Source organism: Colletotrichum acutatum, assembly GCF_030867785.1.
Source record: "Colletotrichum acutatum strain CBS 112980 chromosome Unknown BDZ83scaffold_236, whole genome shotgun sequence".
In the NCBI taxonomy this organism is placed as follows: Eukaryota; Fungi; Ascomycota; class Sordariomycetes; order Glomerellales; family Glomerellaceae; genus Colletotrichum; species Colletotrichum acutatum.
Window position 1 is genome coordinate 1 of NW_026849230.1, and position 24189 is coordinate 24189.

Sequence of the window (24189 nt, forward strand, 5' to 3'; positions counted from 1 at the left end):
TTAAGAGACTTCCCCCTGTCAGAGTTGGGACCTTGTTTGTGTCATTCTTGTCAGAATATTGGCTTCCGCTGGTGATCAAATAGGAAGACCACTATTAACAAGACTGAGAAAGTGGCGGGTTTCTTACCTGGCCCTTTGGATTGACTGTCAGAAGATAGTCTGCAGAGAGATTCTCATTTCGGTGTAGATTGACCAGCGCGAGTTGTATTCCCAACTTTTCCCCACCCAGACCACCGTGCCCAAGTGCATACGTGAGTCTACTCATGATGGAGTACAAAGAGAAGGGGAAAATATGAAGAGTAAAATCTGATCGGCTAGCAGCCCCAACCACAATTTCCTCCTTGCTCGACGTCATGTTTGGTCAGATTCGATTGGAGCAAAAATCCAAACTTCATCTGATGGATGGGGGATTGACGAGCCATACTAAGAAGTTTGAGCATGCAATATTAGGCAATGCTAAATCGGGCAGCAGGTAACTGTCTGACATGTATATCTACTCTAAGCGGGGTAGCGATATCTCAACACCCGATGATTGGTGATGGGTGATGGGATGCACCCAGTCTGCACGTCACTCCTCTTGGATCCGGACTCGCCAGCCAAATTGTCGTTGGCGATGCGCTTTCATGAGAGACGACGAGAAAGAGACAAATAGACATCGAAGACGTTCAAGGATACTCTACGCCTCAGCTTTTTTTTTTTTTAGACTGAAGAGCTTTTGCCATAGAGCCTGATTTCAAAAGCTGGTCTACTTGCAACATTGCGCGCCCGACACTACAAGGTGCATGAGCATCAACGGCAAAATCTCGCAATAGGATTTCGAATTGCTTCAGAGAAACCAAAGAGGCAGTGGGTCCTGATTCTCCTGATTGATTCACAGAAGACGTCTTGATCTCATACTTGCTTTCACTTGACTTTAATGAAGTACAATCTGAAGTCGCGCGAACCAATCGATATGCTAACAGTGCAAATAGAATTGGAAAAGGGACTCAGAGAGAAGGCGAGGAGTTCTTATCGAGGCCAATCTCCAAGATACCTCGTTGGAAACAAGACACATATCAATTGGGAATAGGGACTGGTCTACGCTGGCAACGGTTGCTGAGAACTAAGCCACTTTAGTGTCTGCGCCCGGCGGGTTCGACTTTAACGCATTTAGATTTTCAAAACTGTCGTGCTAGTGACGTCTACCATTTGAGGACGTCCATCATAAAGCCTGAAGAGGCGCAAAAGCACAGCAAAACTGGGCTTGACTTCAACTTCAAAGACAAACTTTACAATCCAATTCCAGCTACCCCAAACGTACCCCGAATGGAAAGGCAGCATCGCCATACGATGACAGAATCACCACCAAGTGAGAGTAATCCAGTCGGCTCGTTTCCTGGCTCTGCATCGGCGTATGTCAGCAATTCAACGACACAACTTGCATACGATCTCATTAATACGTCAGAGGGCATTTCTACCTTGGTCGACTATCTTAGCGGACTGCCCAATGACGCGACCCCATCGCATTATGTTGATCTCGAAGGCGACAACCTCAGTAGGCATGGCATCATATCCATCCTCCAGCTATACGTGGCTCCGAAACAACACACATATCTCCTCGATATCCATGCACTCGGTCAAAGAGCTTTCTCGACCCAGGGCGAGAGAACAGGCAAAACTATCAAGGATTTTTTGGAGAACCCCGACATAAAGAAGGTCTTCTTCGATGTTAGAAACGACTCGGATGCTCTGTTCCACCACTTCAGAATCAGTCTAGACGGGATTCAAGATCTTCAACTCATGGAATTCGCCTCACGCTACAACAAGGCAGGATTTCTCAGCGGGTTGGCAAAATGTATAGAGAGGAATGCACCGTTGACGCCCGAGGAAATATTTTCTTGGAGAGCTGTCAAAGTGATAGGACACAACCTATTTAACCCACAGTCGGGCGGAAGTTATACTGTCTTCAACCAGCGACCCTTGTCTCCAGAAATCCTTCGATACTGCATTCAGGATGTCCAATACCTTCCGCGTCTCTGGCATGTGTACGATCAAAGGCTAGGAGAGAGCTGGAAGCACGCCGTCGTGGAAGAAACGAAGAATAGGGTCCTGCAATCTCAGGGATCTGATTATAATGGTCAGGGCAGGCATATGACAGAGCCACCTGCTGATTGGGTTGTGAGAAAACCAGAAATTGCCTCCACTATTCACCCTGAGCCATCTACAATTACTCGATACAGGTAGCATCAATTTGAGGGAAATAGATGGCGGGAATCACAGGCGGTAAGAGAGCTTTTGATCGGCAGTTATCGAAGTACTCTCTTCATGTTTTGATATTCCATACATTTAGAGTCATATTTGAAGCATTGCGGATATAGGGTTCGAGCCAGAGGTGTCTATCTTGGATGTACTTAGGTATTTTATCATCAACCGGTTGTGACATGATGTAGAGCTAACGAGTCTTGATGCTCGAAATGAAGAACTTCTCTTCTATTCAGCCACACCAAATCTACTGAGAGCCCGTAGTTTTGCTCCATATCTCCAGAGCAGTAACGGCGCTGGTACACCAATCACCGTTGCAATGATAGCCAGCAAACTCCCACCTAAGCCATAGCCAAGATTCCTGAACAAAGCCGGGACGAAAAGTGGAAATGCGAAAGCAAACATGGATCTCATGAAGCAACAAGCCGCCGAGGCTGAGGCAGTGTGAAGAGCGTAGCAGTCGGCGATGTAAGCCGAGATGCACTGGTACGAGACCATACTGCTGCCGATAGTGATGGCTATGCCCACCTACAGATGAGTGATGTAAGTCCGATAAACCAAATAGTGTCGGAGATTAGGTGAACTTACGTTAGGAAGCATGAAGTGCATCTTGTTTTGCGCTGTCCAGGCGAAGAGGATTATCCCACAGGGCGTAAGAAGAGAAGCGGGGACCATCAACGGAATGCGGAACTCCGGGACTCCCTTTCCATCTGTTTCCATACCTCGACGTCGTTTGAGTCTTTGATAAATCATATCCATTGTCGGGGCTGAGATCAAAACACCGATCAACGCGCCGACGGCAATAGAGATGTTGTTTAGAGTTGCTTGCCCCTTATGCATACCATAGTAATGCTCCCACAACCTAGGGAAGCTAGAGATGATGAGATAGAGTAGTCCAAAGTTGAACGCCTGATACAGCGCGAGACTTTGTATGATGGGCTGGGTAGCGAGCATGATCCATGGCCGAGACAGGCTGGCCTTGAGCACGACAGCGAGTGTGCGTTCCTGCTTTTCCCACTCCGTTCTGATGGACGCATCGTTGTAGAGCTCACGTAGGCGTTTGGCCTTCAGGTGCAACAGTCGTGGGGCGTACGTCTCTTCCAGAAAACTAAAGGCGATGACTTGCACTGTGAAGTTCAAAATGACCACGGACCAAAAGGTCCATCGCCAGGTAGCGAATTGAGAGATATACCCACCAGCTACGCATTCGAAAATGATTAGACTTGTCATTGATGTAATTCAATTATATCTGGGCTGTTAACGTACCAATAGGGCCGACTGCGAGACCCAAGACGGGAGCAAATTGCATGAATGCAATCCCTTTCCCTCGCTCCTCTGGCTTCCAGCAGTCAGCCAGTACACCACTGCCCATCTAGGAAAAGTCTCAGCATATGTAAGTCCTTCACGAACCAGCAATACATACCCCAATAGTCGCACTGCCGCCTATCCCAGCAAGGAAGCGAAACGCTAGGATCTGCTCTTTGGATGCTGCAAACCCACAAAGGGCAGTAGAAACGATGAAGATCAAATTCCCAACTCGTACAATCGGCGTTCGGCCCCATATCTCCGAACAAGGTGACAATAGGAAAGGTCCCAGTGCGTATGTGAGGAGGAATATTGAAAGCACTAATTGGCGCTCCACCTCATTGGTGATGTGTAGGTCGTGGCTGATCGGTCCTAGAGCTGGGGCGGCTATCGACGAGGACAGAGGAGATAGGAACGCGAACGATGATATGATCAAAGATGTCTATGATTTCCATCAGCTGATGCCCAATCGTCTGGTTTCTGCCAGAATGATACTGACAGTCCATTTTCGTCTTCGGTTCCAGTTCTTGGGGTTTTCTGGGTCCTCGGGCCCATCCCATGTCACCTGCAACAACGCATTATCGTCAGTACAATGCGGCCACTTTGAACCAGTCCACAAAGGCTCACAGGTGAGTGTGTAGAGATGTTCTCATTTCTACTTTCGTATAGTCCAGATTCCGATATTGAGGGCGAATTCGAAATTGGCGTGGCCTTCGCATCGTTGCCATGTTTGGTTATGGCTTCGTTTTCGCACAAGGTCGTCAAAGAATTAAACGTGAAGAGAGCCGGCCCCAAGGCTTGTACAACATTCTCGTTGCAGTCTTGTCGAGGATTCATGACATAAGTATCAAAAACAAGAAAGAGCTACTAAAAATTAGATGAGGGATTGCTGTCGAGATGATCTGGCCAAGACCCGTATCACCGAGACTGGAACTGCCACCTGACCACCCCAGACTCCTTATATCACCATGTCACTGGCTTCCATGGCTTGATATCCGCCAGAGGTCATAGCATGTTTACAATCTTTGACATGGATCAATAGTACGGGCCGCAATCCGCAACTTCCTCAACCCTATCTAAGGCTGAGCTAGGCACTTGAGCGCATCTCAGCTCTATGGAGCCCTTCGTAAAGCTGCCCATTCGGGCCTTTCGGAAGCTCTCGAGGTCAAGCCATCGTACAGAGAAGAAGCTTAGCGTAATGTTCCGTTCCTCGGAAAGACGGTGCAGGCCGAGCGATGGAGGGACCTGCTCCTTCCCCGGACAACCTTCGACCGCGCTACGATCTCAACTGGCGCGAACTATCCTACGCCACGGCCCGAATGGCACAAAACAAAAGCCACAAGCGTAGGTAGTTCCCCGTGTCTTACCCCTGGCGCGGACTTGGACCATGAAAAATCGTATTGTTAAAATCATGATGCTTGGTTTATGCCATGAGGATTATGAATCCCAAAAAAGTTTGCACCACACGATCCATCGTCACCAGAGACAAGGAAAAGGTCCATCCAGGATTCGAACCTGGGCTTACGGAAGGAACTGATTTCGAGATCAGAATCCGACGTCCTAACCAACTAGACTAATAGACCAATGATAATCAAGAACTACTTCTCACTGGGTTCGTGGTGCGGTTGCGACGTTCATGTTGGGTGTGGTTAGGGGCTGAAGCCCTCATTGTGGACATCGTGAAGTGGGTCTCAGATTCAAAGCAACATCAGAGGTGCAAAGTTGGTGTCGTAGCCCGAATTGTGTAATTCTCCTTGACATTGGCGACATTGAATATTAGAATGAAGACCTTCATTGGATTAAAGGATTTGGCATTGACTCGTTCGGTTCCGAGAGCCCGGGTTCAGAATGAGAAGCAAATTCTGAACAACGCCGCAATGCAGACATAAGATGTTTCTCTCCACACTGCATTCCTGAAGCAGTGAGGCGTTCAGCTGGGCATTCACTACTGCATTGGTGGCGCTGAGCATATAATTTCAGCTCGACGCCACAATTCCGTTGTGACAGCAAAGCTCAAAAAGGAATTTCGTCACGCGATGCAGCCGTGCTTTCCATGCCCTGTGGTGTGCTGTGAAGATGTGAATAACACCATTCGTGTAGTGCTAATTAGTGGACTTGATAGTTATGCAAGTTGCCCTGACTAGTATAATAATAGTGCAACTTACGTACTTACCTAGTCAATGTCAATTGAGACCACTTGATCTAGTACTAATTGCAAAGTAGCTTTGGCGGCATCCAAGTTCTGCGTCTTGAATCGGTGCAACGTAGCAGAACAATTACGATCCTCGTCCGTCTCAGCTTACGGTAATACTTTGTTACAGCGACGATCACGGTGAGTGCTTCAGGAAGCTCCGTGGGCCTCGGCCCATTTCTAAAAGCTTGGGCTAGGTCAAACATACATCAGAGAAGCGACTCACACATATAGACTAATCAAAAACCCTTTTCAAGTAGTAATAGCAGAGGGGAACAGGTTTGTTGTTTGCGCTGTCCATTCAGAAGGCAACAAGCAAGAAGCCTGCGCTACTCAGGTTTGGAGGACGCGTAGAACACCAACATTTATTGGGCGATTGGTTTAGTGGTATAATGACCGCTTAGCATGCGGTAGGTCCTGGGTTCGATTCCCAGATCGTCCATCGCTTTTTGCAGTTCCCACCTTGCTATCGTCGCCGTCAGTTGAGTGTCCCTTTTCGTGCCATTTAAAACATCTTTATTAAGAAAGGTAGTATTACGGCACGGCAGAAAGCATCTTGGGATGATTGAGGTCTCACCCGGAAGGTTAAATGCGTGCAGTGTCTGGGGTAAACCGGTCGGATGTCGATCACCCTCCCATCCGCGCTTGGAGACATCTCGAAAGGGACGTGACCTCATGACCCTCCGAGATTCAAGGGGCACGGTTCAGACTAGATTACTTTATTTTCTTATTTAGAAACCAAGGTACTTTTGTTTAGCTTCCATGATCAGACTTCACCCGGACAGCCGCCGTCAACTTGACCCCCAAAGCTTGGCGATCGACCAGGTTCATTAATATGGTGCAATATCGCGGCTAGATACTGAAGCGTTCGAAGTTCGAGCTTCTGGCTTTGCACCTTTGTCTGCCATCGCGTCCCCGTCGTTACAGCAACTTGATCTCGACATGGGCGGAACCATGGCTGCTCCCTGGCATACGCGGAGCCTAGTGAGGTGTCCCGAGAATATTATTTTCGCGGGTTGCGCCTGATGCTTCCGATACTTTGCGTATATGATCAACTCGAGTTGCACTTGCTCTCACCAGGTGGCCGTCTCGTGAGCTGGGCTGGATACCGGAGCTACTGCCAATCCAGACAACTCGCAAATTGATCATGTTTTCCACCCCAGCAATCTTTCTCGCGTTCATTTCTCTAGCATCAGCTCACAGCCGAGTGACAAATTTCGTAATCGACGGTACATCCTACCAAGGCTTCAACACACGATCCTCAAACCCCGACATCCTGGCGGCATGGAGCACCACAGTCAAGAATGACGGTTGGGTCAGCACGGAGAGCTACGGCAAACCTGACATCGTCTGTCATATCAATGCGACCAACGCTCAGGGCCATGCACCTATTGCTGCTGGCGACACCATCGACTTTCAATGGCAAGGTTGGCCCGAGTCACATCACGGCCCCGTCATCACGTACCTTGCTTTCTGTGGTATTGACAGAGGGTCCTGCGAGTCCATCGACAAGACAAAGTTGAGGTTTTTTGCGATTGACAAGGTCGGACTGGTTGATCCGAGTGCGAATGCCACGAGTTTTGCGACGGCGTGGGGAATTTGGGCGAGCGACATCCTCATCAGTAATAATGCGACCTGGGCGGTGCAAATTCCGCCCAAGATCCAACCGGGTTACTATGTGCTTCGACATGAGATCATTGCACTCCATTTTGCTAGGTATGCAGGGCAGGGCGCGCAGCACTATCCCCAGTGTGTCAACATTGAAGTTACTGGCGGCGGGAGCGACGAACCCGCTGGGACGTCGGCCGTGGATTTGTATCAAGCGGCGGAGAATGGGTTGATCTATGACATTTCTCAATCGCCTACTGGGACGTACAAGATCCCGGGGCCGACGATGTACAGTGGCGCAACGGCTTTCGTCTCTCAGACTGGGGTGCTGGTCCGTTCATCGACAACTGCGATACCCGGCCGACCGATCGCAACTCAGAGTTGAATTAATCGAACACAGGAGTCGTCGCTAGGTCGGAGGCGCGACTGACTGATGAGTACTTAAAAAGCTCGTTCTACTGCCGTTCTTGGTAAAAATGGGGCTAATGGAGACGCGGAGGCCGGATGCTGTCGGTGTGTCATAATAGGGCGGTAGCTAGCCCATGACAAGTTACGTAGAGTTTGACTGAAATTGACACAGCTCGTCCAGTTTCCTTCTCGTAGATCCATATATGCTGTCGTGAAGGGCGTTAAAGGCGTAGAAATATGACAAGCGATGAACGGAAATGACGACTAATCGACCGGACAACCACAGCTGCTGATTGCTTCCATCCACGGCTGGCGCTGCGCCGGTGCGGTACCCGGTTTCGGGCGCATTTGCCGGAGACAAGGTCCGGGGCCAACACCTTTGCCTATCGCTCTTCACTCTCCTACATCAACCCAACTGTGTCTGCCACCATTTTCAATTGACCGAGATTCATTGGCTCTCATGAATCATTGATTCCGTTACTCTTGTGTTGGATCTCCTACATAGCAGTCATTTTCAGCATGATCGCCCGCATAAGACCAGTACTGTCCATTCCCCGCCAGGTGAGGTCACTCTCGACCGCGCGGGGTTCCTTATCTGGACTCAAGATCAACACCGACCGGCTTCAAGAGACGATTCACCATACCTGCCAATGGGGTGCAGCGCATCGATACGGAAAGTATGAACTCGTGTTCTCTCTGCTTTCGACAATTGAGTCTGTTTAGATGCTCATCAGTGTGACGGCAGGGGTGCGACAGAGACGGGCATGGCCAGACTAGCGCTGTCCGACGACGATGCTCGTGTTAGAAAATGGTTCGCCGATGAGGTGGCAAGCCTTGACTGTGAGCTCGCCATTGACGAGATGGGAAACATGTTTGCGAAACGTCAAGGGGCGCTCAAATCATCCGCTCCGATGACAGCCATGGGGAGCCATCTTGATACCCAACCCCGCGGTGGCAGATACGATGGTATCCTGGGCGTTTTGGCCGCTGTGGAGGTGATGAGAACACTAAAGGACAACAACTTCAAGACGCAATTCGATGTTGGCATCGTGAATTGGACCAAGTAAGTGCGATAACCACCTCGAAAATGTTGCACAATGTCTGACAGAAAATAGCGAAGAGGGCGCCCGTTTCCCGAAGTCAATGATGTCCTCTGGCGTCTGGGCAGGTGAAATCCCGCGGGAAAAGGCCTGGGGCTTGGGCGATATCTTCGACCCTTCCGTGACCGTCAAGTCTGAGCTGGAGCGACACGGCTACATCGGTCCGCTCGCCTGTTCAAGCGACGCATCAACTGGGTACCCTCTGGGCGCGCATTTCGAGCTGCACATCGAGCAGGGCCCAATCCTCGAGGAGAACGGCAGGAAGATCGGCGTCGTGCAGGGCGCGCAGGCGTATCGCTGGTTCACCTTCACCATCAGGGGTCGCGACGCACACACGGGTACCACGCCGTTGAAGTCCCGCAGAGACCCGTTGCTCTCAGCGTCAAAGATGATTGCTGCCTCCAACGCCATCGCAAAGAAGCTTGGCGCGCTGGCGTCGACAGGTGTTCTCAAGATCCCACCCAGCTCGTCGACCAACACCATCGTCTCGGAGGTCACATTCACCCTTGATATTCGTCACCCCGAAGACGCAGTCGTCGAAGAGGTGCAGAGGCGTTGCATCGAGTCGTTTGAGGAGATCGCCGAGGAGGATGGCCGCGGGGTCGAGATGCAGTGGACGCTCGATACCGATTCGCCCGCGGTCAAGTTTGACAAGGAGTGCATTCAGGCGGTGGAGAGTGCGGCGATTGGTCTTTTTGGGCCGGACGGCTGGCTGCCGTTAACGAGCGGCGCAGGGCATGACAGTGTTTACACGAGCAAGCGGTGCCCAACAACGATGATTTTCGTCCCCTGCAAGGACGGTGTGAGCCATCACCCCGAGGAGTATTGCAGTCCGGAAGATTGGTCAGTCCATGTCGCCCGCCTATGTGTCGTGAAAAACGTGAGCTAACTTTGCGGCAGCGCGAATGGCACTCAGGCCCTGCTTGAAGCCGTTGTGAGCTACGACCATCTGAGAGCTAGTAGAAAGTGATGTTGTATGAGATGTTTTGAGAAGAAGAAATTGACAACCAGTCGTTGGGATTATTTTCTACCAGAAATATTTCATTTGGCTCATACAACTGAAGTATTCTTCATTGGAAGTTTCGTTGAGGTGAGCGGTCGTGAATGAACACTCAGTGAGTGAGTGAGTCCAAGCACATGGCTTCACTCCTGCATCAAATTCGTCACATAAATGTCTTGAGCTGGCCCAAACACATGCCAATGGGCTTCATTTGTAAGAAAGCTTCAATTTATCAGCACGCCCTTCATGTTGATTGTCATTATCGCGCCTTTGCATTGCGACGATCTCGCTGCTGGCCAACCAGGCTCACCCATGATGTCAGACCCTCAAAGACCATCAGTGAGTAAGTTTGGGACTTTGGTGCTTTTAGCGCTGTAGAAACAACCGTGCTGGACCTCGGAGACCCCTCATGCTCACTCCCGGTGCAACACGACAGCCACCCAGCAATTAGGGGCACCGAAACCATGAACGTGGATTAGTCAGACTCTATCTAGCAAGTTACTACCACCCATTGTGACGCCATCTGCACGTCCGGATCGTCCAAATAAGGGCGTGTTTATTGAACGTCAGGATAAAACATCGTCCATAATCCAGCCCATCCAGCCTCATCGAAGCATCCAACACAGCAATTGAATAAGACACACCTACAGACACTATCTACAGCTAGCGAGAGTCCACGCCGCTCCCCAAGTAGAAACTTTGAAGAGTCAAAACACAAGACTACACCATCACCATGGCGTCCGGAATCAAGCCGTACAAGATTGAGGTTCCACAATCAAAGATCGAGGAGCTCCGCGCCAAGCTCGATCTCGCAAAGTTCCCATCAGGGTCTGCGCTCACTGAGAGCTGGGACTATGGTGCGCCGGTCTCAGAGGTGAAGAGGTTGGCCGAGCGCTGGCGCAACGGCTTCGATTGGCGCGCTGCAGAGGCCAAGCTGAATGAGTTGCCGCAATTCACGACGACCATCTCAGTCGACGGCTTCGGCGACCTCGAAATTCACTTCATCCACCAGAAGAGCAAGCAACCTGGAGCTGTCCCGCTGCTATTTTCTCACGGCTGTATGTTCCACCCCATACGCTTTTCACGCACATATTGGCCATAACTGACTTGACATCAGGGCCTGGTAGCTTTCTTGAGGTCCTCAAGATTCTTCCGCTATTGACAACAGAGAAAAATGGTCTTTCTTTTGATGTTGTAGCGCCGTCACTTCCTAATTTTGGGTTCTCGGAGGGTCCGGATAAACCAGGTTTCCGCCTACCTCAGTACGCTGAGGTCATGCACAAGGTGATGCTGAAGCTCGGCTACGAGCAGTATGGTGAGTATTCACGCTTGGGAAGCTACTGAGTTTTGAGCTAACAATCGAGTAGTCACTCAAGGAGGCGATTGGGGCTTCGGAATCACCCGGTTCATGGGCCTACTCTACCCAGACCACGTCCTCGCGTCCCATATCAATATGGTCTCAGCCAGCCCACCATCCTTCTTCAAGAATCCGCTACAGTACATCAAGAACCTCTTCCCCTATTCTGAGAAGGAGAAGAAAGGCATTGAGCGAAGCCAATGGTTCCAGAGAGAGGGTCGCGGATACAACCTCGAGCAAAGCACCAAGCCCGCGACCTTGGGACTTGCATGGGCCGACTCGCCCGTGGCTTTACTATCGTGGATTCTTGAGAAGTTGCATGACTGGACTGACTCATATCCATGGACCGATGACGAGCTCCTGACTTGGATCTCTATCTACCAATTCTCAACGGCTGGGCCCGAGGCCAGCGCGCGCATTTACTACGAGGTCGCACACCCGAAGCCGCATACGGAGCATATGACGTGGGTACCGCGGGTGAAACTTGGCCTGTCTATCTTCCCTATGGACCTGATTGTTCCGCCGATGAGCCATGCCAAGACTTTGGGCCCTGTTGTGTTTGCTGTCACGCATGGTGATGGTGGACATTTTGCTGCTCACGAGAGGCCTGAGATATTGGTCAAGGACTTGAAAGAAATGTTCAGCAAGGGTGGTGGTGCGCATGATGTTGCGGAGGTGTTGTCGAAACATAGTCTTCGGTCAAAGCTGTAAAGCAGTGGTTGACGGTAAATGTTTTGTTTTTTGAGAGTACTCAAATCCGAAACTTCATGTTGATTCAAAATGCTCATAATGCCATTAACCCTGTAAACTACCAGCCTCATGCTGTATCCCGTCCCTCGATTGATTATTTGTGCCTTGTTGTCGCCAGACAAGAACAATATGCCATCCTGATACCGCAGGACCATTAATTATACATGTTCTGATCGTTATCAGACTTCGTGGCGATGAGGTATCAAGCTATGAGGTAGCCCATGGTTTCCCGGGTGAGCTGCAGCAAGGTCCTTCGGGTCTGCTGGTAGATCCTGACCAGGGTTGGCCTCTTCGTAGTGAGCCCACTTCACAAACCGGTAATACACAGCTGCGAGGGCAGCTCCCATGCATGGCCCAAGCCAGTAGATCCAGTGATAGTTGGGGAACGACCTGCCCGCGACGGCACATCCGAAGCTGCGGGCGGGGTTAAGGGAACCACCAGTGACCCAGACGCCTACTGCAGTGTCAGCCGTTTTTCGAGTGAAATTGAAGAAGGGAGGTCATTTTACCTGGAATGAGGATCATGAACAGAGCCAGTCCGACACCGATTGGTGCGAGGAAGGTATCGCGAGACTTCTCCACGGCCAACATGAAAACAACAATGACGAGCTGCGCGGTGAAAAACATCTCAAGGAAGAGACCCTGGGCAACAGACGTCCCAATGCCAAGCAGGGAGTTTGCCTGCGAAACTTGACCCGGAAACATGGCTTCAACCAGTCCGCCGGCACACATCGCGGCCAGCATCTGGGCCGGCACGAGGAAAGCGGACCGCATCCATGGCAATTGACCGCCGAGAGAAAGGCCTAGAGTGACCTAGTCTCGTTCATCAGCGTGCGACTCGAAAAATTGGCAGGCTGTGTGTTGTGCCCGTGAAAATGCATGCACTTACCGCAGGATTGAAGAGACCGCCACTGATGCGGTAAAAGGTCCAGACGTTGACGAGCAGAGAGAGACCGTATGACAGAGCGATAAAGACTACGCCCTCACTGCTCAGCGTACCATCACCGGCCGAGGAAACTCCCTGCTTGATCACCATAATGTTGCCTGCGTACGCAAAGTACAGAAAGAAAAAGGTGCCGACGAACTCGCCCGAGGCGGCGACGAGGTGGCCTCCCATGGTGCTGAGATGTGTTTTGGGAATCTCGTGGTGCTGCCCATTGGCGTGATCGTGATGGCGGTCCTGGGGTTTCGACATCTTTAAACTCTCCTCTCTCTCTATCTCCCTGTCTGTCTCTGTTGGTTTCTGAATCACTTGCTTGCGTCGACGCTGGCTGCGCTATCACCATCAAGGGGCATGGGTGGAAGGGAGAAACATCCGAGTGCAAGGGAGGGGACCCTTTTGAACATGTATGATGGCGACATTGTACCTACTTTAGGTATGTGGGAAAAGCAGCCGCAGGGGGTAAACACAAAGGAATATCACAAAACGCCGTGCCAGAAATTCTCCGTTGGGGGTTTAGCTCAACGGGTGTGGCTTGGAGCGTGTTTAACTGCAAGCGGCTCTAATGACTCTTCGTGATGCGGTGCGCACGTCAGTGGTACCCCCATGGTGAGACATTTAGCCTGGCGCTCCCAATCATCGGTGCATTCGTTGAAGCTGCCGTAAGCCGCAGACGTGCTGGAATCTCTTAATCTGGCGCGCCGCCGTTCACTTTCGAGTTCAGTACGATGACAAGCGGGCAGGCCGCGCGCACGCCTCCACTGCCCCATCATCCCACGTTTGATTTGTTGACAAAGACTGAAATTCCTACGCCTCGCGCCTCGGTCGTCTCTCTTTTCTGCGTGGCTTTCTCCGCGTCTGGGACATTCCCCACGCCATCCACATAAGTGTGGCCCGGAACTGCCCCCATCTCTGGAAATCTGAAATAGAAAGTCTAGCGTCCGTCCGTCAGTTTGTTAGTGACTGGAACTAGGAGCCCCGAAAGCCTCCGTGCCGTCAACCGGTCAACGGAAACAGGCAGTAGGCAGAGAGGCTCGAGAAATTGTTTTCATGTTCAACGGAGTGTTGCGTTTGTGCTTGTACTTTTTGAACAAATTCTCATTTACATCAGATTGGTGCGACTCGGTTTAAATTGCCTTGTGTAAGTAGAACTCACCATTGAAGTTGATGCTGGCTGCGCCGGTTAACAACATCGTATCACTTTGAAATGTCATGCCGAATACGAGATAGTCAACTTTCAAACATGCACTAGGAAGGCAGTTGCCGAAGTGCTGTGGGCCGGTCTTAAATCACTCACTCTCTTATTTGCGTCATAGAGAACTTGAGTACGGAAGAGATGACTTCCGTTATCAGATGGGGCTAGCAATTTAGTGAATAGCAATGTTCGCTCAGTTCTTAAATAGATGGTATGGGATCACCAGTTGCTTTTTCCAATAACCAGATTCATTGCAAGCTATAGATGGGAAGCGCTATCTAGGTCCAGGAAATGATCGCAAGTCTTTATCATTAGATACCTTACATATACTATTCATTGTGTAATGCTTAAGGGTGTGGCTCAAAGGTACCGAAGCATGCGGCAGTCCACAAGTACGACCGTTGTAGCAAGTGCGACTTCAATTTGCACTTCGAATGGAAGCAAACTTATGAGATTTTGGAATGCTACATCATCACCTGATCGTTCAAATTTTGCGATTATTTCTAGCCGAGGGAAAGTGAGCGTTTGGGATAGCAGAAACCTGGGCGGACCCCTTTCTGCCCCCTCAAGGGTTCCACCTCAGTTCGTCGAGGCGCAGTTGGAACACGATCACACCGATATTACATTGGATTGGAGCAAAGACAGTGAGATCTTGGCGATTAGACTTCCAAATGAGTCTACTATATACAGAATACAAGGCCCTCCAGAGAGTCAATCATTGTCTACGACCGATGGAAACCCATACAGCGAATTGGACGAAGAGCCAGTTCAGGCATCCAAATGGTTGGCCTTTTCTCCTTGTGGATCGTACCTACATCAGCATGATTGACGGCCGGATGAACACGTGGCGATTTTATTTGTGGCACTTTCCTTTCCTTACTCTTCAAATAAGTGAGGCTCCGGAAAAGTTTCCGGATGTTAGCGCTGTGCTTGGCAGCTTCTCACCGAACGCAACTCACTTAGCCCTGCTGAATGACGAACTGAAAATGAGAATCATCGACCTGGCATCCAGCGCTACGACTTGGGAATTGACCGACCGGCCAGGGGGCATCACGTACAACTCCACCGGAAGTCTGATAGCTATTGGATTTGTCTGGTGGGAAAATCCGACACGCAGAGCGGTTATGTGTTGCTGGTAAACGCAGAGACTGGAGATCAACTTTCCATACTGCAAATGCCGGGACCTGACCGCTACGTGGACTCTTCCTAGATGGCTTTTACTTGTTACGACAAAGCGATCACGATCCCCTGTGACAGTTTTGAGTAACGATATAACATCAAAAATCCATACACACAACAGACCACAGAGACAACTCCGGCCAGCTTGGCCCATGCAATGTCTTTGGCACCATACAAGGACGCGGACGAGATGCGAAAAACTGGATTATGATGCGTGGTCTAAGGATGATTTTTCTGCCTAGACATTGCGAGGACTATACTATGGCGACCAAATACTGGAATCGGCACCCTCATCGGTTCTTTGGGTACGACCTGAGACGAAAGGTGGCCTTTTTCATCGACGTAGCCTGCGACGATTGTACCGCCGAGAGCCACGCATCTGCGCTCGCTGCCACGTAGTTCAGTCTAGCAGGTTCCAGCCCACTAAAATCGTAAAAGAGATACCAGGAAACGTTTACACATGCTTGGTATCAAGTTGTGGTTTGCATCGTCGTGCCTTGCCTCATTTTGTGCCCTCGTGGTTTTCGTTGAGACTCAACTCAGCTTCAAACCGCTCTCTGTATGTCTTGTCGGTGATCTAGAAGGTCTGGAGGATAACCTTTAGCTTGCGACTCGAGGATGATCGACATCTCCTTAGCCATCCTCGAGACCGAGGACCCGGTTGCCATAATCCGCGACGCTGCTTTATACAAACGAGGCACGCTGCGGTCGCTGTGCAGGAGACCGACCCCGGTAATGTGAGGTCTTTTATGATTTCTGACCTCCAACCAGCCGTTCAAAAGATCTACGTCAACGACTTGGTCGAGTCGGATGATCTCCGTACTGGATGTGCTGGTGCTGGCCCCACTTCCGGCGGAATTAGGATCTTGTTGCTCAAAGATATCTGCGTACACCACCATGTAGAGCACGCAGATCAAGACACTAAGGATGTCGAGTACTGTTGCGACTCTCGTAGTGCGAAAGTATTGAAGGACCTGCGCTGCGTAGTACAAGCAGTGCCTTGCTCTGCCGACATTCTGCGGTATGATGTCCAGCAGTTCGGATCGGGCTTTGCTCTGACCTGCATCTGTCGTCTGCCATTTGCCGTAGGGGTTGAGTAGCCGCAACGGTGTAACTGAGCAAACGGAAAGAACTCGGGAGAGCAAGGCGAAGTCATTCGAGTTGGTGCCGGCGTCCGTTTCACGCAACACCTGAGAGCATCCTACTTGGGACAAAGCATCGAAGGCTTTCTGGGAGAGCATCGTCCCCATTCCTAGAGCCAGACCGGATTGACTAGCAGTACTGCCGACAGAGCCGAGTCCCATAGCTCGTAGCAGATCGCTCTCGGCAGCTTGCTGCACGATGGCCGAGAGCAGTATTGTAGACTTGGCCGGTTGCTCTAGACTCGCCGGCACTACATCGCCGAGACCAACGCGTGCAAGTAGAGCACAAAGAGTTGATGAAGGCTGCGGTGGCGGGAGAAGGTGCCACTGCTCGTAACTCGATGACCAGTACGCATCAGCTGTGGGCACCGGAGTTTGCAGCTCAGCAATTGAGAGCAGAGGAGGAAGCATGAAGAATGTCGCCTGGAGACACTCCGACACTTTTTGTGTGTAAGTTTCGTAGCACGAGGGTGGTTCAGCGAAGATGACTTACTCCAAGTGAAGTGTATGATCCGGCGTTTGGCTTCGGCTTGTATCCACTGGGACCATGCGTGGTTCGCGTCTTCAGCGGATGTACGCGTGTGCATCAAAGTGCCCTCTCGAGACAGCAATTGGCGACAAAGGGTGACGAGGATATTCCGGTAGAATTGCACCTCGATAATAACGCTCCGCTCACCTGAGAGCCACTGGCTTTGATGGAACAACAATAGGGACTGCGCACAGGTCAAAACGTCATTGCTCGATAGCTCTCGGATCTGCAATTTATTGAATGTCACATCAGTACGATGTCATGATAAAAGCTTCAATGATGGGCCTTACATCTCTTTTCAGCATGTGCTGGGCAATTCGCTGCAGTAGTAGAACATGATCGTGATGGTGGTGCGCTAGGGAGTACCGACTGCCAAGACACACCACACTGAGTGCCAGCTGCCACGTCTCGGGTGACGCCTGAAATGTCGGTTTATGTAACAAAGGCATTCGCGGATGAAAGTGCTCAAAATACAATTGCATGTATGCATCAAGGTGTCGCAAAGTTGGGAAGTTGGCGTCAAGCCCTTGAGCTTCATGCTGTGGCAGTCGGGCTTTGATGGCTTGGAGCATGTATGCTCGCGTTTCTGCTGTTATGGGAGGTACATGAGGAATGTACTCAGCGATCAGGATGTCTTCCTCTTCCGCTGTCAGGTTGCCTGGCCCAGTAAAAACTTCAACAGCCTCCACACCTACTCTTGGTGTTGCTTTTGCACCGAAGCTATTCTGCACGCTCTGGTCATCCACAGGTTCACCGACGGTAGCCAAAGCGGTGTCTCCGAAGCAAAAGTCTGTTGATGTCCCAACTCCGAGAGAAGGAACCGGTGAGAAAGGAAACAGGAATTGGGCAGGGGTCAAGAGGGCGTCCCAAAGGAGGTCTGGCTCGAGCGGAGGTTGGTCCGAGGCACAAGATTGCGAAGTAATAGGCTGCAAGTGCTGACGAGGCGGAGTAAGGGTAGAGAATACGTCGCCGTCGGCTACAGGCTGCGCAACGAGGATAGTCTCGTCGTCGCCGGAACTTCGTTGGTATGAGCAGCGACGACCTTTGTTTGTACAGTTGGTACAAGGTGCTGGCCTGCAACCATCGCAGCGTTGTTTAGCTTTGGCGCAGGCTTCGCACGCACGACGTTGGTCTCGTGAGAGATGATCATCGTTGTTTTGCGTCCATTCAGCGAGGACTGCAGTGCCATGTGTACGGACATGCCGTTTCAACGTGTCCCTTTTTCCCGCTGAAAGTCAGTCACAGACGTTACGGAAAGCCTGTCCAAGACACGGAGAATACACACCTTCGAGAGAAGGCTCTCTTACAGATACTGCATGTGTGAGAACGACGGCCGGAGTGGCGGTCCAGATGTCGACTTAGATGCTCGCGCCGACGGAAGGTCTGCCCGCATTCGGGACATGGCAGTGATGCGGAGGTGGAGGAGGAAGAGGGGGAGGATGAAGGGCCGTTGCCGGCACCGACACCGTCGGCAGCGCCATCGTTATCGGCATTGCTACCTCGATTGGCAACTGCGGAGGTACGCGATCGCATGTTGAACAATTCAGCGAGGTGTGACATCGCGGTATGTCTGCGGAGCAAGATGGGGAATGTTGGGGTTCCGAAATATTGCGGCGGCGGCGGCGGGGGTGGGGGATCCCAAAATATGTGGAGAATGGCGGCGGGGCCGCGGGGGTGGAGGGATGCCGATGAGTAACTCCCGTCTTGCGCTCTACCAACCGCCACCGCAACTCGCGAATGTCACAGTGGGCGGGACTCAGTTCGCCTACTCAATCAAGCTCGGTCCCGTTTACATCAATAGATCGAACTGCCTCAAGCATGTCAAGAAGTCGTTAAAGCTGAGACGTTATGATAGGCATTGTATTGCAAACTGCTCTGACGCCGCGATCTGACTTCTTTGTGTTACTTTCATTTCCTAATTTTCAGAAAAGCATATCCAATGTACCCAGTTGCAGTGTAGTCACCTTGGAACCCGTCTCCTTCTCGACTGCTTGCGTAGCTGGGCTTACATCCACCGTCCACGGCTTGATCGGCGCCTCATCGTGCAAACACCAGATCACCTTGTTCGGCTCTCCCAGAAGCTTCGATACTTGCACCGCGAATTGCGCCGCAGATCCATCAAACGGTCGTCCGTTCAAGTTCGCCCGCCCAGCAATTGCCTGAATGAGCACGTCTGGCTGTGGCTGCACCGTCTTCAATATTCCATCGTACCCGCCCAGATGTCCGTTCCACAGCAGTGTCTTGCCCTCCCCGAACAGGAAGTTGTACATTAGCTGCCCTCCGTCAAAGTGAGACATGCATTCCCTCGCCGGGCCGCTAACGTAGTCGACGAAAGAGCGCATGCCCGAGTCCATAGCATTGCGAGGCACGTGGTCGCCGATCTTGAGGAGGCCGTATTTCATACCGAATGTGATATCCAGTGTGCAAGTGTACTGGCTTGCTCCTCCAATGTACTCCTTGCCTGTATCCATGATCGCAGGCACATCGGCATGCGAGCCACCAGGCATGAGACAGTGCAGTGAAGGCCAGACATGGACGGAGGCCGCGGCCAATCTGGCATCCGGAGCCGGAGGAGCGCCTGGTGGCCCAGGAGCGATGTCAACTTCACCACGAGCTGCAGCTTGACGGCACTTGAAAGGAAAAATAGGGATGCGCTCGCCACCAGATACCGGGATCAACTGGTCCTCGGGCACCCCAGCTGACCGAAGGACGTTGATTGCTTCGCCATTAGCAATAACATGCGCTCCGGTTTTGATTGCGATCTTATCGGCTCCGGGAAGACTGATAGACACCTAGTGAGTCAAATTTGTGGACAAATCTAAGTGACTGTAATGCGAATTAGTGTGACACTTACTGGTCAAAATGTGCGTGGGAGATGAAGATGTAATCCGCTTCATCCACATCGTCGATTGCCAACACTTTGGGCAGAACACCTGGGCGTTCCAGCCATGTGTCCAAGAAGATGACGAGACCGTTGGCTTTCACGCGAAACGTGGTTGCACCTGGGTGATTAATGAGCCTCACGAACCTCGGCAGCAATTAGTGTAAACTGAATGTGGCGGCAACTTACCGAACCACTCGATTGTGGCATCCATGCTGAAGCTTTTGCCTGTCAACGCCGTGAAGTGGAGAAGAAAGTAAGCTATAGTTCAGATTGACGTCTGGATTGAATCTGAACCATCCACCTAGATATAGCCAGGTTGGAGTCACAGACCCTCTGATGACCAAGCCCGGGGACCCCGCAACTCCGCACCGTGAGGCGAACTAATCCTACACTCCAGGCTTTGCAGAAACTATTGGATTCTATCCAACGCCGCCCTTGTAACTACCTAGGGAAATTTCAGGATCCTGTCGACAAGCCGTGTCCAGCCTTCGTCTCTGGCCTGTGCCAATGATCCTTGCCAAGCGACAATCCCGTCGGGCCTCACAAGCACACCGCCAGACCTGTCTACACCGCGGTACCTCTCCCATTGCCCGGTCTTGTCTCGCCATCCATCTTGTCCAACAATCACCACTTTCACGCTGACGTCGTCCATCCTCTCCTCCGATGTGTTCTCCGCAAATAGAGTCAGTAAGTCCAGGTCTAAGAGATCACGCAACGCCACTGCCCTGTCGTCGCGCGTCACCCACGCATGGGGAAGATGATGCCCTGGAATCGTCGACATGTAGTACGTGTGGTGTACAAGTGTGCCGTCTGCAAGCTGTTGTCCTCCATGCCTTGCTTTACCCTCAGAATTGATGTCTGGGCTTGGGTAGAACCAGCCTACTTCGTACCCTGGCGCCTTGAACTCGGTATGACGCTTGTGATGCCAATTAGATAAGTGGCTGCTTCTCTGCGTATTCAGGGTGTCGTTTGTCGAAGAATGCCGCACCTGCTGCGAGGTTCTCGGCTTGACTCTACGACGCGCTGACGCCCATGACACGATCAATCTGACCTGAGTGAGAGCGCATGTTGTTGAGGCTGGTCTGCCCGACTCGTTTCCTGACCTCTGAGCGCTCCTCGTAGTAAGTGTTCAAGGGACTGTCAGAATGCCTGCCCGGCCGCTTGGGGGCCATACACAGTCTCCACACGAGGTTGTTTGCGTCTTGTATGCCAGACTTTTCCCCAGGGCTTTTCCAGAATCAGCATTGTTTGAATATCATGTCACATCAGAGGCGCGTGGTTTACTCGCAACTTACCACCCCATGGTGGAATTTGGTGAGCACTGTCGCCCACCAGGAAATGGCGTCCGACACGCCATTGCGATGCGTAAAGAGCTCCACCGTTCACTCGCTCAGGGAGATCAGCTCCATCTCAAGGTCCGGTATGCCGACGGTCCTCCTCGCGCGAGCCAGTGCCGTCCCAGCATCGAACTTGGTTGGGTCGTCTGCCGTCTGCGCGCAGACAAACATCCATTCCTCTATTTTTGGACTGGCCGTTGCTCCTGGTCAAGGCCCTAGCTGATAAAAGTAGCCGATGAGCGTGCTGTCCCCCATCGCCGGGTTCGTGAACCACGTTATGAAGACGCGATTATCCGGATGCAGGTTCCTAATTGGGGAGCGAATTTGTGCGCTTATCATGGTCAAGAGGTCGCCTTCACCGCTCCAGTCGACTCTCAGCTGTTTTGTGAACTGACGACCGTCGTCCGCAACGATCACGTACGTCCTTCTGTGTCAGGAAACGTCATCCGTGATGCGGTTCTTCACAGTAACTTCCGCGAAATCGCCGTGATCTTCTGTCGTTAACACTTTATGCCCGTAGAATGATTTATGACGATTCAGCTCCACGGCGCGTCGCTTCAAGATCGGTTCCAATTTATCTGCGGCAGAATGCTGTATTTCGACGGACTGTGTTGGGCGTACTCCGCTGCGTACTGGCCGCCTCCCCACGCATCTCTGGAGAACACTTCCTTCCCCTCTTCTCCGAGCGAGGTGTACCAGGCGGTTCGTCCGGCTATCTCGGCCGGTGCTGAAATTGCGTAAACTTCCTCCTCTACTCCCATGACACGAAGGATCTCAGTCGTACGCTGGTTGATGCCGCACGTTTTTGAATGGATTGCAGTTGACGGATGGCGCTCGAACAACTTGTTTGAGATGCCTCGGAACGATAGCAATATGGAGCATGTCAGGTCAACTGGGCCGCCACCTATAATAATCACTAGAACGACTCTATTATTTCCTTCACTGGATATGGAAGCAGATATCCCTGGATAGCTGAAGTACGTAGTAAGAGGGTGCTAACAATATTTTCAATGCATCAAGAAAGCGGAGGTTACATTGAGTAGCGCAGGCCCGGCGTATTTTGTGTTCCGAAGCAGACTCCGCACGAAAGAACTCGCCTTATTAACAAATTAACACACAATACGACAGTGCAAGGAGATGTCGAAAGTACCGTGTCATTGCTTCCGGTGATGAAGCGGCGGAGTTCCCCGTTTGCTGCGGAGAATGTTCAACAACATGTATAGCGGGTGCTCGCTCCTAGGATATCCATCACAAAGAGGAGTCGGTAAAGCAAATCCATCGTCACGCTACATTCATAACATCCTTTGCGATTATCAGCACCCCGGCTCAGTGAATAGATACAGATCTCCTACATGCACTACTTCTCATGCGATACATAGTCTACCTTCACTTCGGCTTTCAAACCGATAGTCTCTAAGGCAGAAACAAACCATCCCATCGCGGTCATAGCCATCCCGACAAAAGTAATCATCACCTTGCCCGATAACGTCGTCAAATCCAGCAAAGTTACGGTCTCACTGGCCTTCACCATCTTGAACGCGCGCGTGTACATCTCTGCGTCGAATGTGCGCGCTAAAGCGGCAAGTTCCCCATCAGACGGCACGTCCTGCTCAAATGTTGCTTGGTGGAAAAGTTCGACAAGATTGGCGGCGTCAGTCAGCGCCTGGTTTGCACCCATGCCTCGGCCAGGCGTCATGGGGTGCACGGCGTCGCCGAGGAGAACCACTCGCGAATTCTTGTCAATACCGTTTCGCCAATCCGTCTTCGGCTTGACGGAGCTGGTCACAAGGCCTGTCCGGACAGCCTCAGTCGCTGATCGCATGATGAGTTCTAAAGGTTTGCCATAGCCAAGGTCGTTTCGGAAGTAATCTATAAGGTGAGGAATGATCTTCTGAGGGTTCGAGCCGGCCTTCGCTATCAGATCGTCTCCCCGGGCTCTCGGTATACCGACCGACCAGAACAAGGTGTATGACTCTGTGCCGCTGGTACTTAGGTCCTTCTGGGGGTCATAGACGGATGCAAATCCAGCAACATCTTTGCCGCCCAGGAACATTACCGAGCCAGATTCGACGAGCGACTCGGGCAGCTCATCTCGTACAGATCGTGAAATGATGCCGCGAGACTGGATCAAAGTCATGCTGTCTAGCTTGATCTTGTTGTTAAGGCCAACCTGTCGGTTGACCTGGCTGTTGCTGCCGTCTGATGCGATAAGAATGTCGGCCTCCTGTGAAGCCTGGCCATCGAAGTGAAGCTGCACGCCGCATCGCTCACCCGGCATCAGCTCAAAGCGTGCGAAGGTGTGGTCAAAGTGAACCCGCCCTTGGACTAGTAATGGCTGTAGAAGAGCACCACGCAGTCCCTTTCTAGGTATGGCTTGACTCTTGGGATACAACTTGAGATCGCCGAGGCGCAGACGAACCGCGAAAGTATCCGGATCAACAATGATGGGCGCTTCCGCCTGATCACCGGCCCAAACCTCGCGGATCGATGACCAGAGCTCAAGGTCGGAGACTGTCTTCAGAGCGTTAAGGCCATTGGCGCTGATGCGAAGCTGATACCCGCCACGCTCTGAGTTGAATGCAATTGTGTCGCGTTCGAAGACCTGGACATTAAATCTCCCAGCTGGGTCCTTCAGCAAGCCGTTGGCGACGGCAAGTCCAGAGATTCCTGCGCCAATGATGGCGACTCGAATTTTGCGATGCTTGCCCTCGTGAGGAAGAAACTTAGACGAAGCCATGGTGGCTTATCAGGTTAAAGTTAATGAAAGACTTATATGCGTAACAACCAACCGCGGTAGTTTGAATGATGAGGAACGTTTTTTCCCATCTAGGAAGCCATGAGGTCTGTTTTGAAGTAATTATCGCCTTTGCCAAGAGGTCCGTATTGAGACCTTGTAGAATTGCTCTAAAGGGGCGGCACAACACCACATCGGAATACCCCACAATGCGGAGGCGTCCGTGTGAAGCAAGGAACCTTGGACGGCGTCATGCTCTTCTCCTCACCGTAAAAGCACCCACCCGCCG

The 24189-nt window shown here is 51.5% G+C and overlaps 9 protein-coding genes and 2 non-coding genes across 11 annotated transcripts; 5 read left to right on the forward strand and 6 right to left on the reverse strand.

The window, feature by feature from the left end:
* Positions 1 to 1266: 1266 nt before the first annotated feature.
* Positions 1267 to 2501, forward strand: BDZ83DRAFT_643973 (ribonuclease H-like domain-containing protein). The gene has a single exon (XM_060509711.1). The coding sequence runs from the start codon at positions 1306 to 1308 to the stop codon at positions 2221 to 2223; it is 918 nt and encodes a 305-aa protein (XP_060357687.1). The 5' UTR covers positions 1267 to 1305; the 3' UTR covers positions 2224 to 2501.
* On the reverse strand, positions 2470 to 4132 carry BDZ83DRAFT_594100 (major facilitator superfamily transporter; the record flags this gene model as incomplete). The annotated part of the gene is made up of 5 exons (XM_060506693.1): positions 2470 to 2769; positions 2830 to 3440; positions 3508 to 3613; positions 3665 to 3988; positions 4046 to 4132. Coding segments are annotated over 5 exons (1428 nt in total), but the record flags the coding sequence as incomplete, so codon positions are not given.
* Positions 4133 to 5040: 908 nt separating this feature from the next.
* BDZ83DRAFT_t328 lies at positions 5041 to 5129 on the reverse strand. The gene has a single exon. It is a non-coding gene; the product is annotated as a tRNA-Gln (tRNA).
* A 978-nt stretch (positions 5130 to 6107) lies between these two features.
* BDZ83DRAFT_t327 lies at positions 6108 to 6179 on the forward strand. Its single transcript has one exon. It is a non-coding gene; the product is annotated as a tRNA-Ala (tRNA).
* Positions 6180 to 6884: 705 nt separating this feature from the next.
* Positions 6885 to 7730, forward strand: BDZ83DRAFT_724821 (family 61 glycosyl hydrolase; the record flags this gene model as incomplete). The annotated part of the gene is made up of 1 exon (XM_060512696.1): positions 6885 to 7730. One exon carries the CDS (start codon positions 6885 to 6887, stop codon positions 7728 to 7730), a length of 846 nt encoding a protein of 281 aa, XP_060357689.1.
* A 542-nt stretch (positions 7731 to 8272) lies between these two features.
* BDZ83DRAFT_724822 (hydantoinase/carbamoylase family amidase) lies at positions 8273 to 9823 on the forward strand (the record flags this gene model as incomplete). Its single annotated transcript, XM_060512697.1, has 4 exons — positions 8273 to 8430; positions 8499 to 8816; positions 8869 to 9696; positions 9754 to 9823. The coding sequence occupies 4 exons, from the start codon at positions 8273 to 8275 to the stop codon at positions 9821 to 9823; spliced, it is 1374 nt and encodes a 457-aa protein (XP_060357690.1).
* Positions 9824 to 10586: 763 nt separating this feature from the next.
* BDZ83DRAFT_758521 (epoxide hydrolase) lies at positions 10587 to 11921 on the forward strand (the record flags this gene model as incomplete). The annotated part of the gene is made up of 3 exons (XM_060515047.1): positions 10587 to 10911; positions 10971 to 11168; positions 11221 to 11921. The coding sequence occupies 3 exons, from the start codon at positions 10587 to 10589 to the stop codon at positions 11919 to 11921; spliced, it is 1224 nt and encodes a 407-aa protein (XP_060357691.1).
* Positions 11922 to 11964: 43 nt separating this feature from the next.
* BDZ83DRAFT_643982 (MIP family channel protein) lies at positions 11965 to 13542 on the reverse strand. The gene is made up of 3 exons (XM_060509712.1): positions 12850 to 13542; positions 12470 to 12773; positions 11965 to 12414 (listed from the first exon to the last, which is right to left on the reverse strand). Exons 1-3 carry the CDS (start codon positions 13153 to 13155, stop codon positions 12140 to 12142), a joined length of 885 nt encoding a protein of 294 aa, XP_060357692.1. The 5' UTR covers positions 13156 to 13542; the 3' UTR covers positions 11965 to 12139.
* A 2277-nt stretch (positions 13543 to 15819) lies between these two features.
* BDZ83DRAFT_758523 (fungal-specific transcription factor domain-containing protein) lies at positions 15820 to 18478 on the reverse strand (the record flags this gene model as incomplete). The annotated part of the gene is made up of 4 exons (XM_060515048.1): positions 15820 to 16856; positions 16910 to 17171; positions 17236 to 17987; positions 18253 to 18478. 4 exons carry the CDS (start codon positions 18476 to 18478, stop codon positions 15820 to 15822), a joined length of 2277 nt encoding a protein of 758 aa, XP_060357693.1.
* A 389-nt stretch (positions 18479 to 18867) lies between these two features.
* BDZ83DRAFT_797912 (uncharacterized protein) lies at positions 18868 to 20062 on the reverse strand (the record flags this gene model as incomplete). The annotated part of the gene is made up of 3 exons (XM_060515909.1): positions 20016 to 20062; positions 19800 to 19947; positions 18868 to 19726 (listed from the first exon to the last, which is right to left on the reverse strand). The coding sequence occupies exons 1-3, from the start codon at positions 20038 to 20040 to the stop codon at positions 18868 to 18870; spliced, it is 1032 nt and encodes a 343-aa protein (XP_060357694.1). The 5' UTR covers positions 20041 to 20062.
* A 2461-nt stretch (positions 20063 to 22523) lies between these two features.
* Positions 22524 to 23903, reverse strand: BDZ83DRAFT_758525 (uncharacterized protein; the record flags this gene model as incomplete). Its single annotated transcript, XM_060515049.1, has 1 exon — positions 22524 to 23903. The coding sequence occupies one exon, from the start codon at positions 23901 to 23903 to the stop codon at positions 22524 to 22526; it is 1380 nt and encodes a 459-aa protein (XP_060357695.1).
* Between the last annotated feature and the right edge of the window lie 286 nt (positions 23904 to 24189).